This window comes from Mycteria americana, chromosome 1 (genome assembly GCF_035582795.1).
Source record: "Mycteria americana isolate JAX WOST 10 ecotype Jacksonville Zoo and Gardens chromosome 1, USCA_MyAme_1.0, whole genome shotgun sequence".
In the NCBI taxonomy this organism is placed as follows: Eukaryota; Metazoa; Chordata; class Aves; order Ciconiiformes; family Ciconiidae; genus Mycteria; species Mycteria americana.
Genome location: NC_134365.1, coordinates 69149658 through 69176901, shown reverse-complemented (window position 1 = coordinate 69176901; position 27244 = coordinate 69149658). Strand labels below are relative to the sequence as shown.

General features: G+C 39.6%; 1 protein-coding gene across 3 annotated transcripts in view; it reads right to left on the bottom strand.

The window, feature by feature from the left end:
- The window catches only part of ERC1 (ELKS/RAB6-interacting/CAST family member 1), a 315343-nt gene that overhangs the window by 51642 nt on the left and 236457 nt on the right, over positions 1–27244 (bottom strand). For all 3 annotated transcript variants that reach the window (XM_075504308.1, XM_075504326.1, XM_075504315.1), the window contains one exon: positions 5491–5635. In XM_075504308.1, coding sequence (XP_075360423.1) covers positions 5491–5635 — 145 coding nt within the window. The remainder of the gene's footprint in view (positions 1–5490; positions 5636–27244) is intronic.

Here is a 27244-nt window from a genome sequence, read left to right as displayed (position 1 = left end):
GGGAACTGGTGAGGTTTTGGAAGACTCCATTAAGGTTTCTGACACTGTCTCACATGACATGCTCATGAACAAGTTCAGCTAAGGAAAGGCCTCCTTTTGAGCTTTGTCCAGTTTTGGATATCACGCTTGGAGAAAGAAAAGGACAAATCAAATAAAATCTAAGAAAGAACAACTGGAATGATCAAATATCTAGAAAACAAGACACATGAAAACTGCAAGAACTGAGACTGCCCAGTTTAGAGAATAACACAGGGGAGATACTTCCGTGTAAAACAAAAGGGCTGCTAAAAAGTGCAAAGAAAGAATTCTTTTTTTTCTATGCCCATAACAGATAGAAAAAGTAGCAATGAGCTTGAATTGCAGTAAGGGACATTACAGATGCGCAATGCCATTATAATGATAAAGACAGATGAGCCATAGAAAAGACTTCCCAAGACTGAAGGTCTCCTTCACTAATAGTCTTTAAGAACAGATTACAGGTATAACTGAATAAATCAAGTGGGTTACACCGAGCTCTGTCCTGAGCCCAGTACTATTCAGTATTTTTCATTAAAAATCTGTGTGACAGAAGAAAATATATGGTTATGAAATATGTGGAGAAAGCTTAGCTGGGTGGTTCTGCGAGCATGCTAAACTGTAGGATCGAAACTCAACATGTTCTTAAAAGACTGAGGAACTGATCTGAAAATTACTTTTATTTAGGAAAAGGCAGCATAATAAAAATGCACCCAGTATTAACCTAACCTGGAGTCACACCACTTAAAATGAAAATTTTGAGATCCCATCATCAATAACACTGAATCGAGCTAGTTCCTGGTAACTTCTGCTACAGTGTATTAGAAAAGAATTGGGAATAATTGTGAAACGTTATGTAATAATACAAGTGAATACAGTGATTTACAAGCAATTCAATGGAATAATACTCCAAGCTCTCAGAAAACAGACACTGATACAATTCAGAGCCTCCTAAAAATTTCACCACTATTACTTAACATTTATGGCATAGTAGTGCCTAGAGATGTTGGTCAAGTTGGACTCCCACTGTGCTAGACACTGTACAAACACAGAAAATGACAATCTTTGCTCCAAACAGCTCCTAGTAGAAAACCCAGAGCGTTTAAGACTCAAAGCCCACAGACAGGAAAACCTCAGCCCATTCAGATATGCCTTCCCTTTACAACTTAAAGCTGCACAGTAGCGCTTCACCCTCTTACAATAAATATATCCTGATCATTAAAACTTTGCTTGACAAAGAAAGGAATAACTGGCAAACAGGCTACTTTCTAACAGATGAGCGGTGGATGTGCTGCCACAAAGCAGGCCAAAGCTCCTTGGGCCTCCGTCAATTCCAGCATGACACACGTCGTGGGGGCTTCTGTATGGCGTATAATCTGAGCACGCTGGCTGGCGCTCGCCACGCTACATCTGGACTTTGTTAGACAACCTTCAGCTCTGTTTTCTTGCATCAGCCCCGGTCCCCTCTGGCGAAGCAGCCTCCCAACCACTGCTTCTCCAGGAACGACTCATGGAGACAAAGTACTCTGGGAGGAAGTAAATTGGGACCACATTAAGCTGGTGACCCTCGCCCTGCAATTGGCCTGCCTTTCTGATGATAGAGGAAATCCCTCATACAAACTGACAACCAATATGAAACAGGCAGCTCCATTTACTGGAAAGCCTGGTCAATGCCGAGTGCCTCATTAGGAAATGGTCTCTATATTGAGGCACATTCCTGCAATTCAGAGCCTAGAAACTCTAAATTAAAACAACATTGATGCCATATCCTCTTTCCGAAATGCCTCTCTTCATCCAAACTTTAATACACATACTTAAAGAAATTAAAGAACCAAAATGTCTTTGGCAGGGCTCCTTCCCTCTCTTTTGCAGTAATACCCTTCTCGTGTGAGCGACCAGGAACGTGACACAGTGCTGGGACGGGACAAAGCAGACTTCAAGCAAGAAATAACCGCAGAGTCCTCCAGAATCTGTACCACCTTTCCTTGATGAATCTATGTGTCTTCCCCAATATTTTTAAATAAATAAAAATCACCTGAAATTGTGGGGCTGAAGAAGTTGGAATTTTTTTTTTCAAGAAGTAAACTGAGGTTCGTCAGTAGAACGAGCTTTTGTTTTGGGAGAGAGTTGTATTTTCCTACACTCTAAGAAAGGTCAATTAACAGTAAGTCAGTCTGCTAACAGTGGTAGCCATTGTAGCAACTCAATGATAACCAGCACAAGCAATGAAAAGGCATAATCTGAATCCTAGCGTACACACTTGGATCCATTCACGCTCACTGTTGCAGTGTAGCAGAAAACTGCTTTCCTAAAGCATTACCTCTGTCAGAGGCTCTTTTCCAGTTTGCAGTGAGATTCAGAAATCAGGCCTATGGTACCTACCGCAGCACGCATAACTCTTCACACAAACCACCCCCTTCCGATATTGCTCAGCATTTCTATTTGCATCCTGTGTACATGGAAATGGGAATCTTCTAGTCAACTGTGCCTGCCAGCCAACTGAAAGAGCTGCTTTCCCACCACAAAGTCTAAGCATTTCCTAGGAATGGGATGGACTGAAATACCAAATACTTATCAGGGAGCTCAACAGCTCTGAAACAATGTTAAAGGCAGAAGCAAGGAATTACTGAGGTTAGGATCCCAGCTCTGAATCTGAAGGGTTGAATAAACTTTCTAGGCTCCAGAACTGCTTTTCAAAGTCTTCCAGAAGATCTTGATTAACCAGCATCACTTGCCTTTCTTGAACAGCTGTGTTCAATACATCTGCAAATCTGAAAGATTTTTCATTCACAATTTCTACTGTAAATTTAGGAAGTACAGCTAAACTTTTAGGAGGTTCCTGAAATGTTATATAGTCCTGTGGAGCTGGCAAACACAGACGGACCTTTGTTCTTATGATGTAGAAACGGGTCCATGTAGAGAAAGCTTAAATTGATGAAGCAGCACAGTTGTTTTGTTGGAAAATATGAGGCTGATGACCTGTAATAACGGAAGAGGACCACAAGGGCCAAGTACACAGATTATTTGCAAAGCATGTGGAAAAATGAGATTCCCTTTGACTATATCAGTAATGAGGATCCTGTAAAATCTCACAGCCTTCTCTTCTGACCCATCTCCTATTTCTGGAGCTGTCAAAGTTGGTATGATTTGAATTGATGCAGAAAAAGTACATACCAAAACTACTGGTACTGAAAAAAAGAAATGCGATGTCAGATCCCCTGCAACTTAGAGAGGTGGTGAGTACTACTGTCCCATGATAAGTAACTTGGAGGAGCTTTTCTTTCAACGTGTTGAAAGCTGCACACAAAAAAGGATAAAAGATGATACATCTTTAAGATTTAGGATAGATTTTAGGGACAATGTGTCAAATGTCTATTAGGTTAAATAAATATTTCTCCAGTATGGTTTAAATATAGTTTAGATTGTTTATATATAAATATATATTCTGCCTTGGGGATTGAGGATCCACTGGAGAATACCTTGCAGCCCCATTATCTGTGATTTTATATTCATACTTATACTACTTATATATAGCTTGTATTTATATATATAGCTTATATATATATACTACTTATAATATAGCTTGTATTTATATACTACTCGTAGCACGGATGTGTTGAGGACATTACTTTCTGCTTTCTTCACTTTTTTTTTAAGATGACAATCTTAAACAATGACGAGTCTTTATAGCTGATGGCAGTTTTGGAACCAGAAACTTCAAAGGCATTTGGATATTCCAATGAATTTTTTGAAAAAGGACTATTGCTCCAACATCAACTCAGAATTGGTCTCACTTCATAGCAAGAACAATTTCAAATTAATCTCCTTTGCAGTTTTAGTTTATTTGGGAAATTAAGTATCCCATACCTATACAGAAAAGCACTTAGAATAGGCAACCTTAAGGGAAATGGCCATGTCTTTTTAGGAACAGCATATGATATTGTAAGACTTACCAGCACTGAAAACTAATGATATGAACTACAACAATGTTAAAAAAAATCACCTAACTGAAACCTAAGTCATTACAGATAATCACAACCTTAATACATAAATTAAATATACACAAATTTCCGGTAGAAAAAACCACACCACAAAACACTAAAGATTGTTCCCATCTACCCACAAAGGATAATCAGAAGGAAACTGGGAAGGGCAAGGGGCATGAAAGTGCTAGAATTTAAACTTAGGACAACAAAAACTGAAAAAGTTCCAATTTCTCTTGGAATGAGTGGTAACATATATTAAGGCTGCTACACCTACAGGCAATTACATGAAGAAAATAAGTACTTTACATTGCTGTGACCACTTCTGAATCCTGTTCTAGTAGGAGGTCATTTGGTTGACAAGTAAAGTAATTACAACTGTTGCTCAAAAGTAAATAATACAAGACTGTAAACTATACTTCTTGCTCATTTTGAAGCTGGTATAACAATCAAAATTACCATTCTTAAATTAAACCTTAAATAATTGTTATCTTAAAAATACATGGCCAGTAACCTACTTGTGTTTCCTAAGGAAGAAGCAGAGAAATCCCTTATCAGAAAGCAGAGCTGGTTTTGTCTTACTGTCTTTGACAGCAACAGAAATCATCTGGTTGACAGATGAAATATTGCACATAAAACTTTATGAAAATGGAATTGGTGGCACTGAAAAAGTAGATACTGGATTGGCAGCAGCATATGTGCTACTACAGGGAATGTGGCAAGGGAATAACTCAGAAAAAACCACCAGAAGTGCTGAAGTGAAAAATCTACACAGATTTTTCAGATCCTAAATCTCTTATTGCCAGGGACGCCTTTTGCTTCCTCTGTGTTTTATTGGCAATGCATTTTTCACATTGCATTCAATACTGAAACACAATATTAAATGCTTGACTAGAAACACACTTTTTCTGATTGTTATGCCAACACAAAAAGATGTTAGAAATGGCAGAGGCCAGAAATAGGAAAGGACCAATCTCCTCACAAGCATGAGACCTCCCAAATTCCACTCTAGTAGCTGGCATTCCCATATGGTGCTCCTGTCACAGATTAGAAATCACAGTAGAGACTGTGTGGTGTAACACATTCATATTTGAGCTTTACAGCAAGGAGGATTTTCTTCCATGTATGCTTCTTCCCCAACAAGGCAAATACACACCAGTAAAAGAAGTATCACTACATTTCCCTGAATCTGTGGGGTTCTATGCCTGTAGAAGATAATAACCAATGTCCTTTTCATTCACAATTTCCTATACATTCTATCACACATTTACTACTCAGGCAGTGACACAAAGAAACTTCCCTCAACATTGAGACTTCTTCTTTCCCCACCATGTTTTACAGGCTTCACGACTGGTAGCTAGTTTGAAATCATTATTTATGTACTTTCTATCCTAACATACGACAGGATTATACATTATTAGTTCCATAAATCAAGATAATAATCTCACACCACATTATTAACTGGTTTCTTTCCTAGCCCTCCTCTACCCACCTGCTGCTTGAGCTGTTGCACGAGACGGTCTTTCTCTCGTTTCAGTGCAGCCACTTCATCTTGGGTCTTCTTCTTAGAGGATGAAAGTTCTAGCAGAGCAATATTGGCATCTTTTTCACTAATGGCAGCAAGAAGGGCTTCTTGTCTGAAAAAAAAATATAAATACATTATTATCCTGCAAAACTTAGAAGAAGGCTCTACAAAGAGTTGAACATACCATAAATGCTGTAGCAGCGTGCAACTCTGCAGAGCAGTAATAAATATGTTTGTCATGGTTATATGTCCATTGGTGGAGCAGGAAGTCAAGACCCACCCACCTCCCCCTAAATGACTGTGCTGATACCAAATTATTGCTTATAGGATAAGAAAAACATATAATAATATGTTATTATTCTGCACTCAGCTTCTCAGTGTTTAATAACTACCATTTATTACTACTTTGGCTGAACATTTTCATTCTTTATAATGTTCTAAACATTTCCAGAACAGATTTTGAGAATATGTGCACAAATACTGGACTAATCATAAGACTTGTGTTAAATTATATTAGGTTATACTGCCTATTCATGCAGCTATTTTAGAAAGAAGGTGGCATGTGACAAGTTTATTGAAATCACTTGAACAATACAGTGTATTCCCAGAAGGAAATGATGACACAGACACTTTTGTGCTACATGACAGATGTTGAAATAGATGCCTTCAAGGAAGCTTGAGCTATTCTTTGACTTTTCTTGTGAGTAACCAATATAATGAGCTTGCTGGATGCATGTCCTGAGTAATCAGGACAAAGGTAGGCCTGCCCTCATCACAAACCTTTTGTAGCCTCGCAGCAATACTGTAAGCAAGAACGTTCTGTAGCAAGATCTTGAGGCTCAAGCTCTGTAATAACGAGATATAGAAACACAACCTTGCCATACTCTTTCCCAACAGCAAAAAACTCTTACAAATAGAGTTCAGAACCAAAGACAATAGCCCTGACCATAAAACAGCAGCTCTCAAATGAACTCAAAGGATTGCTCTATGTTAGGGAAAAAAACTATTTCTGTCCTGTGACCTTAATTGTCACCTTTAGCAGGTGCGGCCAAATCAGGATGTGCAACAGGTCATAAAAGAAAACTTTGGCCTTATTGCCCAATAGGGGTGGCTTGTCCCACCTCTCATCACCTTGCAAAGAAGGAATAAAATGAGGTCGTAACCATTTGTGGTGGTGTGAAAGATGTCATCATGCAGGAGTGATGATGAAAAAGAAACTCTGAATAGTACAGATTTCCTACCTACCTTTCATCTAAAAATTCAGATGCAAATGCAGTTAAAGTAGTAAAAATTCCAAATGCCCAAATAATCCAAATTTCTACCTGCTCTAGTTTATAAGCAAAAGCATATGAATATTGTTTATTTCAGAGAATGATTTTTAAAAGTAATCAAATGTGTTAAAACTATTCTGCTAATCATGTCAATAGCAATTATTATGCTAATAACATTGCCGTAACTCTTAGTCTTTTATTAAAGATGCAATAAAAGTTATAGAAGCTTAATGTAAACTATTAAGATAGCTTTTAATTATACCAATATATCTTTCTGTTTGTTGTCCAGATCGTTTTTAATAAAGACCCATCACAACCTGGTGCCACTGGCAAACTGTTAAGGGTAGCAGTGACACTAAATCTACTTTTTCTAATGAACCTGTTACCACTCCTTGAGCAGACTTTATTTGTAGTAAAATAGCTTTCTCGTTTTCTTCCTGTACCTTCTTTCTAAACAACTTAACTTAATCTTAGTTAGGAATTTGTAATTGTGGCTGAAACAAAAACACTTGCTCCAAAAAGTACTCATTGAGCTCCATGTGAAAGAATACATGACTGAGAAAATTTGAGAAGAACAGGACAAAAGGACAGTGCTTTTATTTCATATTAATGTTTTGAACATATGCATCTAACATACTGGACTTTTAAACTGAAGGCTTGAAAAGGGAAAGGACTGGTACTACTGGAGTACAGACATTTTTACCTGTTAAAATACTGAAAACTTTACAAATCTTATGACCTTGGCGAGCAGGAAAAGATGTATTTAATATTGTAATGTTTCTGAGGATGGAGAGTGAAATAGCTTCATCAGGTACTTCAGTGCTTAGATCAAGGGTGCAGGGAGATGCATACCTAAATATGTAGGATGCAGTCAGATAGCTTGCATTGGCTGCAGCTCAGCTGGACAAAGAACTTACTGTCCTGGATACAAACGTAATAATCCCTTCTCCAATCTGTAAGAATAACTGCATATATATTTGCTTCTTGACCTTGTTCTAAAAAGTCTGAACAATACTGTTTTGCCTCTTAAAAAAAACCCTCAAAACCTTATTTTAATAGAAGGGGACCGGGAAGCGACTACACGTGCAGTCCTGCTGACAGATCTGAGACGGCGGTAGCCTCTGAGAAGCAGCTCGGGGCTACAGCCTTTTAACCCAGCTTGGCAGAAGCCAGTGCAGCACTTTTGCCCACAGAGTTACGTGAAAGGCACGCCGTCTCCACAGCCCTGGAGCAGACACCGCCAGGTTCTGAAGTTGTTTCTCTTTGAGAGTTGCATGGGTGAGGCACCACATTTAAAACGCTCTTGTTCTTTTTGACAGGCGGAAAAAAAATACACTGCTCTCACTTGAAAGGCGTGAAGTTTTGCTAAGACAATGGGTGAAAACTGACTCAGTGATGAGAAGGTCCATGACTGCTTTCAGATGAGTGATAGTTGGGATGGAAGAACAACTTTTTCTTGCACATTACAGATTTAGGTGAGAAGAGGGTGACTGATGTATGACCTGGCTTCTTTCTGATCCCAGTCAGTGACCGAGCTCTTAGAAATATTTATGCCAGTGAAAGCTTAAGACCTCTATCACTGCACAGCAGAAGAAACTAGAGCATAAAAAAGACACTGCTAAGATGTGATCTCTGTTCATCCCCTCGGTCACTCCAAGGATTGCTAGAGTTTTGCTGAAGCTACCCATACACAGAAGTTTGCTATTATCAGGATCTCAACTAAAGCCATATAACCTGTAACAAAAAATGTGAAAGAACCATGTATTTCAAGAGGAAAAGGTGTGTTTCAACAGGCAAAATTGTTCAACATCTGACAGCAGAATGGACTTACACAATGGACTTTCTGTGGGTGGAATTTATCTCTGGATTTATACAGGTGTTTCTTTTACACGCTAAGAGAGTAAGCTTGCTTTAAGCGGACTACCAGCATATCAAAAATCTGACAGATCCAGTTTAGAGAGTACTTGGATCCTGCCTAGATCATATCTAGAAAAACTAGCACCTTAAATTATTCCTTGTCTTTCAAGACATGATACCACAAGGTTAGGCAATTTTTTTTTAGACACTTTAGGATAATAGAAAGATACTCTGAATACATTTATTCTATGAAGAAATACAAATATTCTGATGACTTAATGGTGACAAAGAGTAGAAGAAAGGAAAAGGTGCACATCAGATTCCCAGTTGTAGCTCCAAAAATGTAGGTGTGGGAACGACCAATCATAGGCGTATTATTATTGCCACTTTGTTTCTGTTGCTTTTGCTTTATGGAAAAGTATCCAATTTTGGATGACTGCCTGAAACATGAAAAATATCAATAGAGTGAAGTGACAGAAAATGATCCATGACCTCTGCTTTTTTCTAGCTATCGGTATCCTGGGAAAGACATGCTGGCTTGGAGCTCTGGTCATTTTCACTTTCTTTAGAGTAATCTGGTTTGATTCTAAAGAAACACTTATTCTTTTAATAGTAAACCCACAATCCTTGCTGATGATTCAGGACCAGAGCCAAGAATATCTCTGTAACAGTATCTATATAGCCATTACTCTGGTATGCAAATTGGAGGTGCCTCAAATAGCACGTAAAGCATACCTTCTGCAATCAAATCCTTTGTTGCCCATCCCTGCTTCTTAAGTGAAAACTCCAGGACCAGGACAACGAGATATGAATAGCAGTCCGTTACTTATTTTTTGCCGAACAATCTTTGCCACCATGCCTTAGAAGAAAACATCCTACTGGCCAAAACTTCAGTGCTATATCATGTGTAAGACAGGGGTGCTGGTCAAGAAGTGGGGTGAAAGGCATTGTGGCTTTCTGACTGTTTTCTGGAACTGAAACAAGCTGAAGTTTGAACCAAAGTAAGAAAAATATCCGGTGACGTGATACATGCATTGTAGCTGCATTTTTGAATTCTGCAAGCTAAACGTATACTGTTTCATATGGGAGAAGTGCAGGTGCCACTGTCAGCTCTGCTGAAAGGAGACACGCCTGTAATGGCGCACTACTATTCCCAACAGAGCTTGGAATTGCTAAGATGATTCTGAAAGACCACAAAAAGCAAGTATCACCAAGCAAAAGACAAGGTTTGTGACTGAAGAGCACTACAAAACTGACTTGTTTCCCTTCTTGAGAGCTGCTATCCCCAGGAAGACCAGAAGAACATGCTGTAAGGCAGGTGAGATGGCAAGAAGGAGAAAATGGGCTGCCGTGTGAATGGTGCTAGTAGCACATGAACAAACGTGTCTGTCAGGAGCGCGGCAGTCAGCTGTAGAGGCTCAGCTTCAGTTCAGGTAACAGTCAGTGGCACAGGCTTAGCTTCTACAGCAAACTGCGTGTCTTCAGTTCACAACTTCAGAGGTCCTGAAATGTTCTAACAGGCAGGCAAAGCATGTACTTGCTGCACAACCCAAGATGGTTGACCTTTTAAAATGCTAGCTGATGCCAGAGTCACTGCCTAAACACAGATCACTTAAGTTAGTTCAGGTATTTCAGACAGTGGTAGTAGTGCAGCTGTGGCAACAGCAGCTCAGCAGGGGGGAAACCGCCTGTTTCTCTCCCCATTTGGGCAGGTTCTGTAGCCTGAACTGAGCTGTACAGCAGCTCACAAGAGGTAAGCGGACTTTAAAAGAGACTGAATATTACCAAGAGAAACCTGAAATGGCAATAGTGTAGAAAATCTAGTGAAAAGTTTAGGTTTAGGATTAAGTCTGAATTGGACAAAAAGAGGAGGATTTTTTTTTTTCTTCTATTTATGCTGAAGCCTTTCACTGAATGTGGATCATGATCATCACAGACTGGAGTGGTACCAAGACCGGTAGGTTCAATTCTTAAGAGATAATGGTGGGTATAATCTGAAGATCAGTATCGACATTATTTGCTCTGTTCCCAGTCTTAAAAAAAATAATGCAAAGAAAGGTGGGTGTGCCTTTTTTTAAATAGATGGCTACAGAATAGCTATATGGCAGCAGAGCTGCCTCTGGAGTGCTTCTGATTAATCCACAGTCTCCATTCTGTTTGCAGTTCAGCTGGGACGGAGAGTTCTTATAGCTGATGCGAAGGACATAGTGATAATGAATGACTCCAACTCCGAGATACTGACAGATCCAGAGGACTGAATTGTCTTATGGAAGGCAGTGATGACTGCAGAGTTGTGAAGCCACTGAAAATTGCCATGACTGAAGTCTTCTGATGCCAAATATCGTGAGCCTTTGAAGCATTCCTGATGAGGTTGTCCTGTTGCATTTACTGGCCATCCTAATACTTTTGTCAACACACAACAAACAATAGTGTGCAAATAGTGCATCTCCTTCAGATTGTGAATGGAAATGTCTGATTTTGGGAAGATAACTGGGCAAGATGGCAACAGTTTAAATTGCAGCTTGGTTTTCAGAACAGGCCTTGAACCAAGGCAAAGCTTTAAGAATGTCCCTGAACCACAGAAAGAGTCTTCTTTTGAATGAAAGTTTAAAAATCAGAACAATGTACTATTATACTACTACATATGACTAACACTACAAACTGTAGGAATAGAAGGCATCCAGCAAAGCAGTATTTTCCAAATCTTTCTGTAGCAGAGAAGAAAGGGCTTAAAGAATTGTACAGCATTTAACTTCAGATGCTGAACAATATTTTTCTTAGAGAATGCTTCAGCTGCAGTGACTTTAGTAAAAACGGCAGGTGCTAGCATCTCATACACATGCTTACAGGGGCCCTAGAAAAAGACATACACAGAATCACAGAATCGTATAGGTTGGAAAAGACCTTTAAGATCATCGAGTCCAACCGTAAACCTAACACTACCAAGGCCACCACTAAACCATGTCCCTAAGCACCTCATCCAAACGTCTTTTAAATACTTCCAGGGATGGTGACTCAACCACTTCCCTGGGCAGCCTGTTCCAATGCTTGATAACCCCTTCAGTGAAGTAAAATTTCCTAATATCCGGTCTAAACCTCCCCTGGCGCAACTTGAGGCCATTTCCTCTTGTCCTATCACTTGTTACCTGGGAGAAGAGACCGACCCCCACCTCTCTACAACCTCCTTTCAGGTAGTTGTGGAGACCAAGAAGGTCTCCCCTGAGCCTCCTCTTCTCCAGACTAAACAACCCCAGTTCCCTCAGCTGGTCCTCATAAGGCTTCTGCTCTAGACCCTTCACCAGCTTCGTTGCCCTTCTCTGGACTCGCTCCAGCACCTCAATGTCTCTCTTGTAGTGAGGGGCCCAAAACTGAACACAGTATTCAAGGTGCGGCCTCACCAGTGCTGAGTACAGGAGCACGATCACTTCCCTAGTCCTGCTGGCCACGCTATTTTGATACAAGCCAGGATGCTACTGGCTTTCTTGGCCACCTGGGCACACTGCTGGCTCATATTCAGGCGGCACAGCACAGATGAGATTTCTTGTATAGGCTTGGGTGAGGATAAATAAGTGATTTGGTAGTTTGAGCAACCAAGTATTTGAATGAACCTAGAAAATAAGGAACTACAGCTCATACAGATTTAGTTACCAAGTCCCATTAGCACCAAAACACCCCAGTGTGCAGTGTAGTCAAAACTGTAACACATCTCCCCGGAGTACTGCAGACACCAGTCTTGTTTCATTCCTTTTTTTCCTCTTTGGTGAACCACAGCATATTTTTGCAAATGGGGACATGAGACTCTCTAACTACTCAGTAACCCTCAGCACTGCAGGACTAATATGCTGTATTCCTGGATAATAAGCTGTAGCAGGATAAGTCCAATAAGTAGTAATAAAAAAGGTTCATCCACAACACTAAAAATGTTTTAACTAACCAGGGTAGCCAAGTTTGTCCTCTGGCTTACAATTACTAATAGAATCAAGATGTCTTTAAATGGTTCTCTACAGCACTTGGTTTCAGGAGACTATGTAATTCCTTCACAGCTCCTTCCTAGTAAAGGAGAGGAATCCTTCTGGTAAAACATAACAGAAAGTGAATTTTAAAAAGCAGTTTTGTACTTTGCAGCACAGTTCTCAGGGTCATAGCGATGGAATATTTATCAGCTGTATAATTTAGAAAGAATAACAGGCTGCAAACAGTGCTGAATTAATGATGCTTCAAAACACAAAACCTATACATATTCATTAAAAGAATATGTTTACATATATCAGAGAGAACACAAATTCCATATAGAAATGTTATAAATACATTGTTCTATATGATTTTATTTCAAATTATGAGATTTCTTCCCATGTGAAGTATTTCTGAAAGTGCGGATGAGATAATATAAAAGCAATATTGAGATCAGCAGCAGCTTTGATTTTAATGTCACCGAGGAACTGGGATAATTCCATCAGGCCTAGTTTCATTATAGGGATCAAATCTGTTTTCCTTCCGACTGGCATTAAACTACAACATTTAAGGGTCTAACACAAATTTGGAGAGCTCAGGTAGCTACAAGCTCATAGCAATCCAGTCAGATCCTTCAACAGAGACTGTTTGCTCTTCCGTGAGGGATGACTGACCTGCCAGAGTTTTCAACCTAGCATATTAAGATAAGCTGTAATAATGGCTGTTATCCCTTTAATACACAAAGCTTCAAACTGGAAAGGTTCTGCTGTTTCCTAAACTGTTTACTCACTCTGGCAGTAAGGGCATCAGTCGCCACCGAAGGAAAGAGCTGCTACTTGCACAGTACTTGCTTCAGTTGTCTGATTTTTGTCCACTGCATTTACTCAAAGACTACAGAAAATGCTGATCAAGCTTTTAATGCTTTTCTATCACAGGCATTTGTAAGACTTACCATGGCGAATCATCATTACAATAATGAAATTTGCATATGAATTAAAAAAACCCTCCCATGAAGTGACAACAACATAAAGAACTAGCAGGCAAAGAGATTCGGATAAAGTACTGCAGTATTATGAGAGCTAGACAGACATTTAGGTGACAGCTTAGAACATAAAGGTGTTAGGGCACAGTACGTAGTAATTTCATGAGTTTGGTAGAATGACACTGTTTGGGTCCGTCACACCTGATAAACTCTTAAAGAGTAACTAGTAATACGACACACCAAACAGCTGATGCAATGGGACAGTTCTCCTGGCGCTAGCATCACCCTTTGCATCATAAACTGAGTCAACACGTCTACAGTGGTAGTTCCAAACTCAACATTTTTTTTTCTACTTTTTTTGCTGGTTATAGAACATCTTCAGAAAATTAAGAAACTCCAACTGCTCTGAACCACGTGGAGAGTAAATTCCAGTTTCTAACACCCTGGGACCCCGGCAATTAACAGCCACCATCCTGTCAGCGTGGTTACTGAACCTGCAGTACCTTGCAGGGAGGAGGCAGTCCTGTCAGAGCTCTGGCTATCAGAATCTGGTTCTTAAAAGTAATCTTGAAAAATACTGGCAGTTGTACCACAGAACACCATTTCAAGATGCTAATAGACCAGTACCTTACCTAATACACAAGTTGCCAAATTCTGCACCAGCAGAATACCACAATTTCTGCAGTATTTAGGGCGCAGCTATATGAAAAGCACCAAGTATCCCGAAGTGAGCAAAACATTTCCCCAAAAGAAATGGTAGCAACCTCTTGCTGCAAGAAGGTGGGGAAAAAATGTAACTTGGCAATATGTACTACCTGCTCTTTTAATTACAGCTGGGAATAATCAAACCTCAGGCTGCAAATTAATTTCCCAAACACAGCCTTACACCGGATAATACCACTCCTTACACTCCTGTACTTGTTTCTTGAATCAGCAAGTTACCTTTGCCTTGTCTAGATGGCACGTCAGCAGTCTTTCTCACCCCTGATCTACACTCTCACAGCTACCAAAAAAGGAATTGCAAATTTAAGCAAACCAAGTGAGAAGAAAATAAAAAGCTGTTTGTCATCAGCAAATTGAAGCCTCTTCATTTTACACCTTTTCCTGTTCTTTTAAATGTCATTACATACAAGTGACCACAACTGGAAAACAAGAGATAAAAATATAAATTCTTTGTGAATAGAGTTGTGTGGTCATAAAAGAGATGCCCCTTTAATTTTCCATTGTATGAATGCTGTGATAATAATCCATGTTAATTTTAGACACAGGAAGCATTACCACTTGTGCTGTCCTTGTTTTTTTTTTAAAAAAAAAAGATACTGATAACATATTTAGACTTTCCTATACATTTTCTCTAACATCTTAAGTGTCTAGAACCACAGAAGCATAATTCCTTACTAGGATTGATAAGCAATGCTTTTCAAAGTCCTTTCCCTCAACATATTTGATATAATCACAAGTAATCCTATAAATATTTTATATTACCTTTCCCATCAGTCATCAATGTTTAGCCCTTCTTTTACTTACTTCTTTTCCATTTTAATTTTACCACTTTGGCACCTGAGGCAAAGATTTGCAATTCCTAGTCCTGCTTGTGTCTGAGCTCTGAGCGCTCAGAATTGCAATACAGCTCTAGACTGTGTCTGCCAGCACGTCCAGGAAAAAATCTAAAGCTTTCACAGAGTGACTTTCCAACCCACTACTAATTTCCTGAACTATTTTTATTGATTAATTCCTCCAGTGAAAAAGAGGCTGCTGCATATCACAGCTGCTAAACCGATAGTACATGAGCCTTACCTACTTGCCTGTGAAGAGTGGGAGTTCTTGAAGATGGCACATTTTAGAAGGAACCTTCAATCCTAGCACCTGATGTTATAGGAGATTTGTCCCTACAAAGGGTAGGTTTTTTTTTTTAAGACAACTTTCCTTGTTTTACCAGCCTTCAGTGCAGAAGCTGGATGAGAGACAGAAGTACTCACAAGGCTCTTGAGTTCCACAGAGCTGGCTTTTCTGAGAAGGAAGTCCTGAAACTTGCGCCATCTTTATTCATCTGCAGTTTAACAGCAGTGCAAATAGAGCACAAACTTAAGGTATAATTTTCATCCAGGCAATACAGGCCACCAGAATACATCCACCAGATTTTGAAAAATGACCATTTAAGAAAAGCAGGCCTTGTTTCTTTTCCTGTGACATGGTCAAGTACAGGTTGAGCTTTAGCTTAGCGTGTGGTTTCACAATCGGCTTAAGCTGACAGAAGACAGGGCTCTTGCTGAAAGAGATGGTTCTGCCCTCCCATTTTCAGGTTCCTGCCCCCTCCCTGGTGTCAGCACCACTGACTGTGTATCCCTGCAGCCTGGCGATCCAGTTAAAACCCAGCCCTGAATAAACAGGAGGAACCCAAATCTGACCACAGGTTCCTTTTCCCTGGAGGAACTGCAGTTCTTCAAGATGCTGTGACAGTGTCAAACCCTTAGTTGCCAAAGCCAGCACTGCCAAAACATAAGAATGGAAAGCGAATAATGGAATTCACATTGATTATAACATATCAAACCACCAGAATTACTAGAGTGAAAACAATTGTTCTTCAATTATGTCTTCATGAATCAGACTCCAGGTGCAAGATAGTAGCAAGAAATTTCAGCTATATCAGTCAAACGATGACAGCAATACTGCAGTCTTAGTGTGGTTTCTGGTCATGTAAAAAACCCAAGTCATGATTTGTAACATAGTTGTTTTAAGAAAACTATCCAACCTTTACACTTGAATCAAAGATACAAACTGATAGAGAATCCACCTCCTTGCTAAATGACTATCATGACTGTTATTTCTGGTTAGTATAATTCACCTCACTTTTTTTCTGCATCTGTCTTGTTTCCATGCTTGACATACCCATTCTGGTAGGTCATCATACCTTCCTTTCTTTATATTTTATCTGTATGCTCATTGGAAACCAAAGCAAAGGCATTCATTTAATTTTGGGACCATATGTATACTATCACTACTCCTAGCCCTGTCCTCAGTGCATTGTGGTTCCACTTCTTTTCCTGATCTTTTTATATCTGTGGCTATAGAATGTTTTACTATTTGTTTTGATTTCCTTCGGAAGGTCTAATTCAGCATGAGTTTTCATGACTCTCACTTTATTCCTGCAATTTCTGCCTCCCAGAAACATCTTTCTCTCTTGACCAATTTTTAAGGCTGTTGTTAATTTCCTTCTGGATGCAGATACACAGCCAGTTAGGTTTGTAACTCTTCCTTACACTTTTCCCCCTTTGTTTGGGATGCAAAGACCTCATAGTCTTGGACTTTTGATTTAAATAAATTCCCTGCTTCCTCTACACGCGAATCTCTGAGTCCTTCTGTCCAATTTACTTGCTACCTAATATTCTTAATTTTTCAGTTTACTACTTTGAAATTGAAAACTTTACTTGTTTAGCATCATTTTTTTTATTTAAATATAAGTGTACTCAATTCATGGTCACTACAGCTGAAGTTGGTTTTGGTGATGATTTCTTCTCTAGTATCATCAACACGTATTACAATCCTGAAGTATTAAACGAACATTACTTCTTGGTGAGCTACTAAATATTGAGTTAAGAAGTCCAGCAGTTTCTCTAATTCGTATCCAATAAATAGATGTCTCCCATAAAACCACATTTCTCCATTGTTATTTACATCTACCACAATTCTACACCTAAAATCCATAGCAGGCTACCATCCACTCTCTTTGTATAACTCCTTTTATGGTCCTTACACTACTTTGACTCAAAGTAATGCTATTTCTTTCATGCTATCACTTTTTTATTTCCTTAGAATCTCCAGTATCATTAATATACGCCACCTGTACTTTCATTTCGAGCTTTCCTGAACAACTTGTACCCACATTCCAGCTGTGAATATTATCCTATTTCCCATTAATTGCCATTATCCCTGTGACATTTGGTTTCGTGTTACATACCAGATGTGTAGAGCTACTTCATTTTGCTGTTCTTCTACAAACATCCCAATTTTCCTCTGCGTTTCAACAAATTTTCTTGCTAGAGTTACAGATTGCTTTCATTATTTACTGTCTATCTGGCTACCAACCTGGATGTGTCTCACCTAACTTCCTCCTGCCTCTTCTCTGAGGGTTCTTTTCTACAGTAGTCCAAGCCTCTCTTCCAGAACCACCTTGTCTGATTTCTAGAAAGATATATTTCCTGTAAGGTCAGACACAGTATATGGGACTGCTTACATTAACTCTGCAAAGGATGTCTTAGGGTTTGGCGGTAGTAAGAACAGCAGCACTAATGCTGACATCTGTTCCATCCTAATCTTAATGTTTACTACCTGGATTTCAGTCTTTTCTGGTTGCTGCTGCTGCCCAGGAGATGCATTGAAAAGGGAGCACAAGAAACGCTAAGTGTCTGGATAAGGCCAGGAATAGCAGCATCAGGGGAAAAAGTGGACAGAAGCAGTTTCATTCAGCACGGAGGCATCACTTTGCCTCCTGCTCCTGGTAGGTTCAATGACCGCTGCTTAAGTAGTGCCAAAAAAGTGTTTCTGAGCAAACAGAAGTTCTTGAAAGGGTTGAGGACAGGAATGGAGCAGGTGTCGGGCTATAGATAAAATTTGGATATATTTAGTTCCATAATTGCAGAAGGGGCCTGAAAGGTTTCATTTCATTTCCTTTTGCAGATCTGGATCTGAAATTAGGTGGAGCTACTCGCAGTCTCTTAGTGCAGAAGATTTGTTTGAATTGGCACTGCAGTATATTCTGATGAGCTCTGAAGATAAACAACTTTCCAGATGCTTAAAGCAACTGGCATTCTACAGTAAGTAGGGAGCATCCTATGTTTTTTTTTGTTTTTATCTCTATCCAGGCCCTGTTCTTCATGGGAAGAATGAGAAGAAACTGGAGCTGCATGCTGTAAAAACAGTTTAGGAGACTGAGCATGCGTACTCTGCTCCAGAACAAGCACTGTTAAGCCTGATCTAAACCATGGAAAGAGACTCTTGACAACCCTTTATTATCAGATCCCTGCTAGACATAATGATACACTCTGTTATACAAAGCCTTTTTTCATGTACACATTTAAAGAGTTTTTATAAACAAACTAATGAAGCTCAACAATCTCAAAGTAAGCTGTTATTGTCTATGTTTTGTAATGAGACACAAGTACATGAAACTTAAGCAACATGTTGAAAGTGAGAGAGCAAGTCATTCATATGTGAGGGAATTAGAAAAACCTCATTTTCGCACATTTCGGCCTCCAACACCTTTTCAATTGAACAAATTTGAAGCTATGTTTATCCTGTAGTTTAAACGAGACTCCCATGAAAATTGCCTTATTGAGGAAACATTACCACATGGAAATATACAGATATAACTCTAGTATCTTAGAAAAAGTAAAAAACTCTAATTTCAAGGATATGAAATAGAGGAGACAAACTTAAACCAGCTTGTATCACACAGAGAGACTGGCTCTCATGAAAACCTGTCTACACTACAGCTAAATGGAAGTTCCCATACCTTCTTGTAAGTAACCTCTTGCTCGTTTTGATATAGTTGCCCTTTAACTGGTTGCACCATTGCTAAGAAGTGTAATTTGGCATCTGCTTAGGTACTGAGACTTGCGACTAAGTTAATTTCTTGAAACAAAATTTCTTGCTAAATTTCAGGATGTTTAAAATTTATCTACTTTATGGAAAAATTGTGCATATTTTCGAAGGCTGATTTGAGGATGAGAAAGTTAAAGGCAGAAATTTGCGCGTGTTGCAAGGAAGAGGATCGCTTTACAGGTTACAGCCTCTTCTTCATTCTAACAGTATTATTTACAAACTATTAGAGGAAAAATAGCTCTTTCTGTCAGTTCCCTATAATGTTTAAACTATTTAAAATTATTAGATTAAAACAGACAAATTCATGGCAGGAATATACAGTGGAGATTTACACTTAGTTGTACAGAGATTCACAGGGGACAGGGGCAGAAAATAACAGAAGCAGGGTGAACATGAGTGAATTGGGCACCTTTTAATCCTGAAACTATCCTTAAGAAATGGGTATTTTGCACAATATGAGGAAAAATCCTGAGCATTTTCTGAAGTGTATGGACCAATGAATTTACAGGAAAATATAAGGATGTTTCATGAAGAATAAATCTTTTAAAAACTGAGATGGAAAGACCACCAACAAAGAAAAGTGTTAGATTTTTAAAACTAACAACTGCTAACTGCAAAACATGTAAACAAACATAGTCAATTGAAATAGAAACATGGCTTAGCGGCCCTGAGACAGGATCTATTCTTCATGCTTGTCACTTGTGGTTTGACCAAGAGCACATCATTTAACTGCCTCTGTAAATGCAAATACTTATTTACTTAAGAGAAGAATTGTACGAGTACATCTGGTAACGTCTGTAAAACAGTGACATCCTGAGCTGAAAAGAGTCAGGTCTCTTTTTTTTTAATTTATTGTTAGCTTAAAGGAAAAAGGGGATTACCAAAAGCTTGCAGACTTCAAGCTGCCTTATTTTTTGCTAGAAGTACCACGACTGCACCAAGGTTTCCACTTCTTCACAGACGAAACTTGAGGAGCTACAAGGCCACAAAACTAGGAAGGAAACACCTGAGAAGCAAGAGGATTCCCCTCCCACCCAATCCCTAGCAGACACACAGCAGAGAGCTCTTGGGCAAGACAAGTGAAACTGCCAGCTTGAAGCAAACCTGCCTTTATGGATTTATGGCAGCCTCCCAGTTACAGGCCCATCTGGGTTGGAGGGGGGGGAGGCTGGGAAGACCATGAGCCGGTTACATTTTTGCCATTCCTGCTGCGGTATGGCGTGAATAAATCACAGGGCTGAGGTCAGAACAGCCAGCCCATAAAGTGATTCATGGGCCCAGCAGCACATTCCCCCAGGACTATGTACTTTATTACAGTAAACCTCAGAACAAGATACAATTTCCTGTCTCAAGGAGCAGCCTTTAAATCAGGACACCTGGACAGCCCTGCAACCACTTACAGAAACAATAGGTCTCAGCCCCACCGCCGCCTCTCCTCGCTGGCCCGCGCTTGCCCGAGGCTTGCTGCGTTTAACGCTAAATACCACCTTTACCTTCTGCAACAGATTACTGTGGTGACAAGACCGTGGAGTCAACGTACTGATATAATCCTATTCTTCAGCCATAGCTCCCCACCCAAGAAATAAATATTCTCCATCTGTTGTTTTTCTTTCCATTTTAGCTTTTAGGTCTCTTCTGCGCTGTAAGAATTTGACCCAAAATGTTAAGGCAACAAAGGAATTGAAAGGTAACTCATTGGTTTCTCTGTTAGCAAGCAGATCCTTCACCGAAAGGGGTTTTTTTTTTTCAAGCCTGCCATGCAATTTAGGTTGTAATATGGATGTTCTCACTGTGATCAAGGACTGTGATCTGAATTTTGGGTTTGGCACCTGGAAAGAAATTGAGGTGGTGACAGAGATGATGGTATTGTTGGACTCCTGAAAACTCTCTCTCTCAGCTAGGAGTAATCTTGCTCTTAGGCCACAGGTTACGTTTTCAGGAGAAAGAACAACAGAGAACTCATTTTAAGCCATGAAACAAAGCAGTGGGTATTTTCTGCTCTAAATATTCTGGGGAGCCTTATCTCTAAACACTTAAATCACATAGGCCTTCTGGGCTGTAGAGAAGCAACCTGCTGGGATTGCCTCGTATTCTACTTGTCCCTTGGATAAAGGTGAGGCATGTGCTGACTGTACTTCAGCTGTTCTCCTTTGAAGCAACAGGACACTCTTCAAATGGAAACTTCCCATGTTCACACAAAGTGGGACAGAAGAAAAACTTGCTTTGCCTCCTTCAGATCCGTAATGGATCGCCGGAATGAGAGTTTCACTCAGGTATATTTTTTCAGTACGCATCATTCAACAATGAAGAGCATGAATAAGAAAAGGGATGGAAGCTTCCCTTCGAGCATTTATTGGCAAAAGGCAAGACTTTGCTATGGCTTTGCTGACAGGAAGTCCTTCTCTACAATCACTCCTGATTATTTTCACTCTTCAAAGTTCTTTCAAATCTTAAAACTGTAGTCATAACAAGATAACGTGTCCCTGGGAAGCTGCTTCATGGAAAACATAGCTAGGAATAAGAAGCATACATATACTGAGACACACCTGAAAGACCTTCAGAGGACAAGAACATAAGAGAAAGTGATAGAGGAGGGGAAGCTTTGGGGAAATTTAGAGAAGAATTCATCAAACACTGAAAGTTAAGAATGCTATTGAACTGGTGAAAATAAAAAAAAAACCTAGATAAGGAAAGAGGAAAAGAGAAGGATTGATAAAACAGATCTAAGTAACACTAAACCCATCAGATTTGTCCAAGACTGAACCCTCGTGAAGCCATTTGTTTCATGATTATGTTTCCTACAAGCGAAAACAGTTGTGTGGAAAACTGCTTCTTCCACCTGCTTATTTTATGTTGTTTTATCCTACTTAAAGGATCTCCTTCACTTTTGTGGATTGTTTCAGAGCTTACAATAGGCAGAATCAAGGCTTATTCATTGACTTTATCCAGTCTGATTTTCTGTACAGAACAAATACTTACATCGTATCCAGTTGCTCCCATTGAAGCCAATCACTTATTCTGGGGGGGTAGGAAAAGAACATCCACTTGTGACTGAAAGCCATGAGGGACTGGCTGCTCTCCTTTTGTGAGTTTGTCCCAGTGGTTCATAATTTTCACTGGCAGAAAGTCATATGTCTTTCTAATCCTAATTTTTCTGTCCTCAGTTTCTGAGGACATTAGATAATGATCCTTGTTTTGACTGCCTCTACTGGAATAAACAGTGTTTTAATATCACTATTATTTAATTTTCTCGATATTTGAACTATACAGAGTATTGTGACAACTGTATCAACTACCCTATAAAATAGAAGTAAAATCCGCATTCTATTTGTACTCATTAATCCCACTTTTACGTAGCCAAAGTCCTTCTGCCGCCAACGTCACACTGCTCTTTTCCATAACATTGCTACATCTTTTCCAAGTCATTCCTTTCAAAGTAGTGTACAATCATCTCCATATTGTTCTAATTTATATGGCTAATGTTCAGACGCACTTTGGGTAAACGAGTTCACATTAAGAAGCAATTTAAATTGCCCTACATGTCTGTTCTCACCATTAGGTAATGCTATGCCATTTTCTTTATCACCTGCAGGTTCCATTGACTGTCATTTTATACTTACTTCCAGCTCACTGATAAAATGATTATTAGCATCAAGCCTAGTACCAAAATCTATGAAGCTCAAATATAAATATCACTCTTCAGTTTTAATTGCTGGTAAATGCTGACAGACAATGCTCACTTTAAGCATATTGTCTATACAGCGTTAATGCATAATGTTGGGAATTGGTAATTTACAGAAGTCTAATTATATTTAATGCAAAAAAGTTATTTCTATTAAACAAGCTAATTTTTTTTTAAAACCAAACTTTGGAGATAATAAAGGAATCGTATCACATTTTTTTGACATTACACATCTTACACAAATCAAGTAGACTGGTATTAATTAAAAGCCTGTTCTTTAATTCTTTACATTATCAGAATCTTTTATCAGCTTATTCATTACTTTGCTCACAAATTGTAACAGTTAATCAATTCATAGCAAGTTAGTCATCCTGCCTGCTATTCTGCAACACTTCCAGAACTTTAGCATTTCCATAACTTCTAGAATTTCACCAGAATTCCAGTATTTATTAAACTTTCGAGGAGCCAAAATTCCATTCAGCCAACTTCTCTTAGTGTTCTTAGATAACAGAAATCTTGGCGTGCCACCCCCAACACATGTATAACATCTTGAGCATTTTCTTATATTGAAAAGAAAGAGAGATGGAATGCCACAGTGCCTTCTAAGAAGAGAGGCAAAACCCATTTCTGTTAAGTTCCTGTGTGATCCAAATTAATAATAAAGGATGTCACAAACCAGTAAAATAATATTTTAGGCATACTGCAAATACTCAAATGGCTTAATGAACTGAAGAAAAACATGGAATAGATCTTTCTTGACTTTGTTTTTCCAGTAATTCTAATTATGCCGGCTATTTTACTACCAACAGAAAACAGCACATCTTTATAATTGAGCAGGTTTTTAATAATTTGAATGCTGGCATTCAGGAAAAACAGTGGTCATTTCATCACCACAGCAAATATGAATGGTGTTCTCTTTGAAACCAAAGACAAAATTCCCATTGACTTCATATAGTAAGAGCTGTATTAACAGACTGGATTCCTTCTGCCTTCTAAATGGCTTTAAATATTCGTTAAATATTCCTGAAAAACTTTCAGCATTCCATCTATATATTTAAAAATACACATAAAGTCATACTGAATAAAAAAACATTTTAAGGTTGCAAAGTGGGATTTGCAGAGACTGAGAAATGTAATCATAACACTATCTACTTGTGGGGATGCTTTATGCTGTTTTAGTCTTTTATTAAATGAACATATACATGTTTGACCAAAGAACCTACCCATCATTTTATCTTGACAAGCTTATTTACCCATGATAGTAATATATTCAGGGACTATGGCAGGCGAGCACCTTAAGTTGCTTAGCAAAATCATCTTCAGATAAAATAGAAATTAGCACCGGCAGATGGATAAGAATTTTCCAGCTAATCATTTGCAGCAAAGTGCTTAACTGTGACATACAGAATGGCTTCAAGGGTGGAGTGAAAAAGCAAGTTTTGGTTTTTAGGTTTTATCTAGAATGTGTAATCCCCAATCCTATTTTCAAAAACTCTGACAGGTAATGTTTTTATTATTAACATGATTTCAATGCAAAACAAAGTAGAGAAGCAAAAGGAAATATAAGCTCTATTTTTTTTTCTTTCACACGTCTTGCTTTTTTACTTACTGGTGTGACAGGGACAAAGGGAAGATATTGGTAACTAAAATGGTGGAAGTGAGAATGATCTCCTCTGCCCTCTCCACTTGATGGTGGTACTTTATATAATCTTCTATTCAAATGTAACGGTATCACATCTGTGTCAATCAAGACATCCGTTCGTGGTGTTCAGACCTGAGAGCTCATTTGTGCAACAACAGCAAACACGTCAGGGACGCCATGAGAAGCTCAGTAACGTGCCAAACTCTCTAGCTTTTCCGGGTGATTTTTTTAGGTTATAGCAAATACCAAGGGAACTTTTTTTCCCCTTCCCTCCAGACGAGCGTGTCCTATGAAAGCGTTACCCGTGGCGTAGCGTGGTAACCAAAGCCTACCACAAGCCATAGCGCGGGGATTAACACGGCTAACTTTCATGTGGCTCCAGAGCCGTCGCTGCGCTCCTCAGAGAGCTCAGCGCCTTTTCGTCTGGCTGCAAAGGGAACAGTGTGTTCAGAGATGTATGAAAGCCCCTCTTCCCCATCAAGACGCTTGACAGAGGCCAGCGCATGTTCACAGCAGAGGTCACTCTGAGGGGAGGAAAGCAATAACAACCTGACTGGAACAGACACCTTCTTCACAGAAAAGTCAGGCATTTACGTTTTCGGTCTTGTCCACCTCACTGCAAAAGATTTTGAAGTAGTTCATTTAAAAATAGAGCAGGGAGTCTGCTCTCGAAGCAGAAATAAAGTACACACTCTAAATATAACCTGTTCCAGCCTACAGAAAAAACTGCTGAGAGTAATGGCCCAAAAGACTCTCTGGGAAAAAGAATGTTGTAGAACAAGAGGGCTATCACACTGTAACAGCCTTACAACATTAAAGTTAATGGCAGTTTTTCATTAATATGGCTAGTCAATATTATTTTGTTTAAACTAGCATTTTACCATTTTTTGATGTCTCGAGTTAGCTACCTAATTGCCAACATTTTCTCTTCCTTTTCCTCTAGTAGAGACTACTGAAAAGAGTGAAAGAATGCTACCTACAGGAGAATTTTTAGTTTCTATTAAACCCTTTCAGAGCAAGGAGTGATGTAGGCATAAACCAAAGCAGTGGAAGAAAAAAATGGCAGCTGAGAAGAGATCTCAGGTTCTCCAGGATAGACTCGAATGGGTAGCAGAGGACTGCGTGACCTCCGACAGTGCGTTGCTTCCTCTCAAAAAAAATGCAATTTATGACCAATGAGCAATTTAACCATGAGAAACAAGATCAGACAATTTGCCTCCCCAAAGGACACAGACAAAAGCTGTGTTTATACTAACTGACATCCTCTCCTTAATTTTCCATGCAGCTGAATCACTCCAAGCCCTCATACATTCTGCGGAGTTCTCACAATCGTGCAAAACCAAATTCAAATCCAGCAACGTAAAATGAGTGTGTATGACACCCACCCACACATATATGGGACTTCAAACAAGCATATCTGAATAAGACAATAACTCTCCCTAAGTCTAAACAGCATTTTCTTACAAAGTCTGAGAACTTTTTCAGATTCAGAATAGGTAAAGGAGGACCGTCCATGCTACTCAGTAATTTTGGGAGGGGAGGGTGTGGGTAGAGAAGAAGGGGTTTTTTCAGTGCAATTTGGTTACAAAGCTTGTTTGCACAGGGCTGTGCTGGCCTCATGGTGACTATTCATAAGAGATCCCCAGAAGAGCTGTAAAGTCTGCCTATAGCCCAGGTGCTATAATTGCTGTCTGTCAAAACAGAGCTGTTTTCTCAGCAAACATTTCAGAATGCCCAATGCTAAGTTGATTAGTTTGGGGTTTTCTGGGGAGGAGTATAAGGATGATGGCTGAGAGACAGAGTAAAAATGATGACTCGGCGACAAAACTTTGATTTCATTAAAATACTCCGGAGAGCATTTAATTTCTCAGTTAGAAGAGAATTCCTGTCCTTGGAAGGGAAGGGAAATGGGGAGTAGGAAGGAGTTATTACCAATAACGTCCCGTTCCCAGTGTGAGAAACGTGGATCAGGTCAAGAACCAAACAGAGAGGTGTTATCAGCACAGAAACTGGCTCAGCTGCCCCTTGAGCATAGTTGTTCATACAGCGGAATGACTCCCGTGTCGCAGAGGTGATGCCCTTTCAGCACACCCTGCACCCAGCGCCGAGAGGTCTCTCTCTCGGCGAGTTTCCGAGGCTTCTCCTGTGCACAAGAGCTTTGAGAACCTCCATCTTCACAGCAAGGCTATTTTGAATCCAGCCTGCTCTGTGTTGGTAATGTGGAAAGACAGACCGGGTTCCCTCAGGTGCTGGCAGCAGCGCTGACCACACAGAGCCTATTCAAACCACACCATGAGATCATCTACCGGATTTGTACACAGGCTGAGCCTGTGCAGGTCCCAGACACCTGAGTATGTGAACGCTATAAAAAACACTTCTTGCACGAAGCCGTGCACAGAAATGTCAGGGCTGGGAGAGGGGGATAGCAGGCGGAGTTGGCATGAGGGAAAAAGGAAGGAAATTAGGAGCATGTAACAGAGCGAGGCTTCAGGCATCTTTTGCAATTAAAGAAACTCTTCACAGACCCTTAAAGTGGCAGAAGGCATTAGTTGTGTGTTTAGGCTGTGACTTACAACTTCCTACCTCTACAGCATGGTTAAGAAAGGCAACGCAGATATAAGTCATCCACAACCACAGCAGCCCCTTACAAGCCCCTTTAGTAAGGACTTGGCGAAGCAAATTCATAATGGCTCTTCCTGTACACTATCTGCACTTCTGTATTTTCCGTCAGTAAT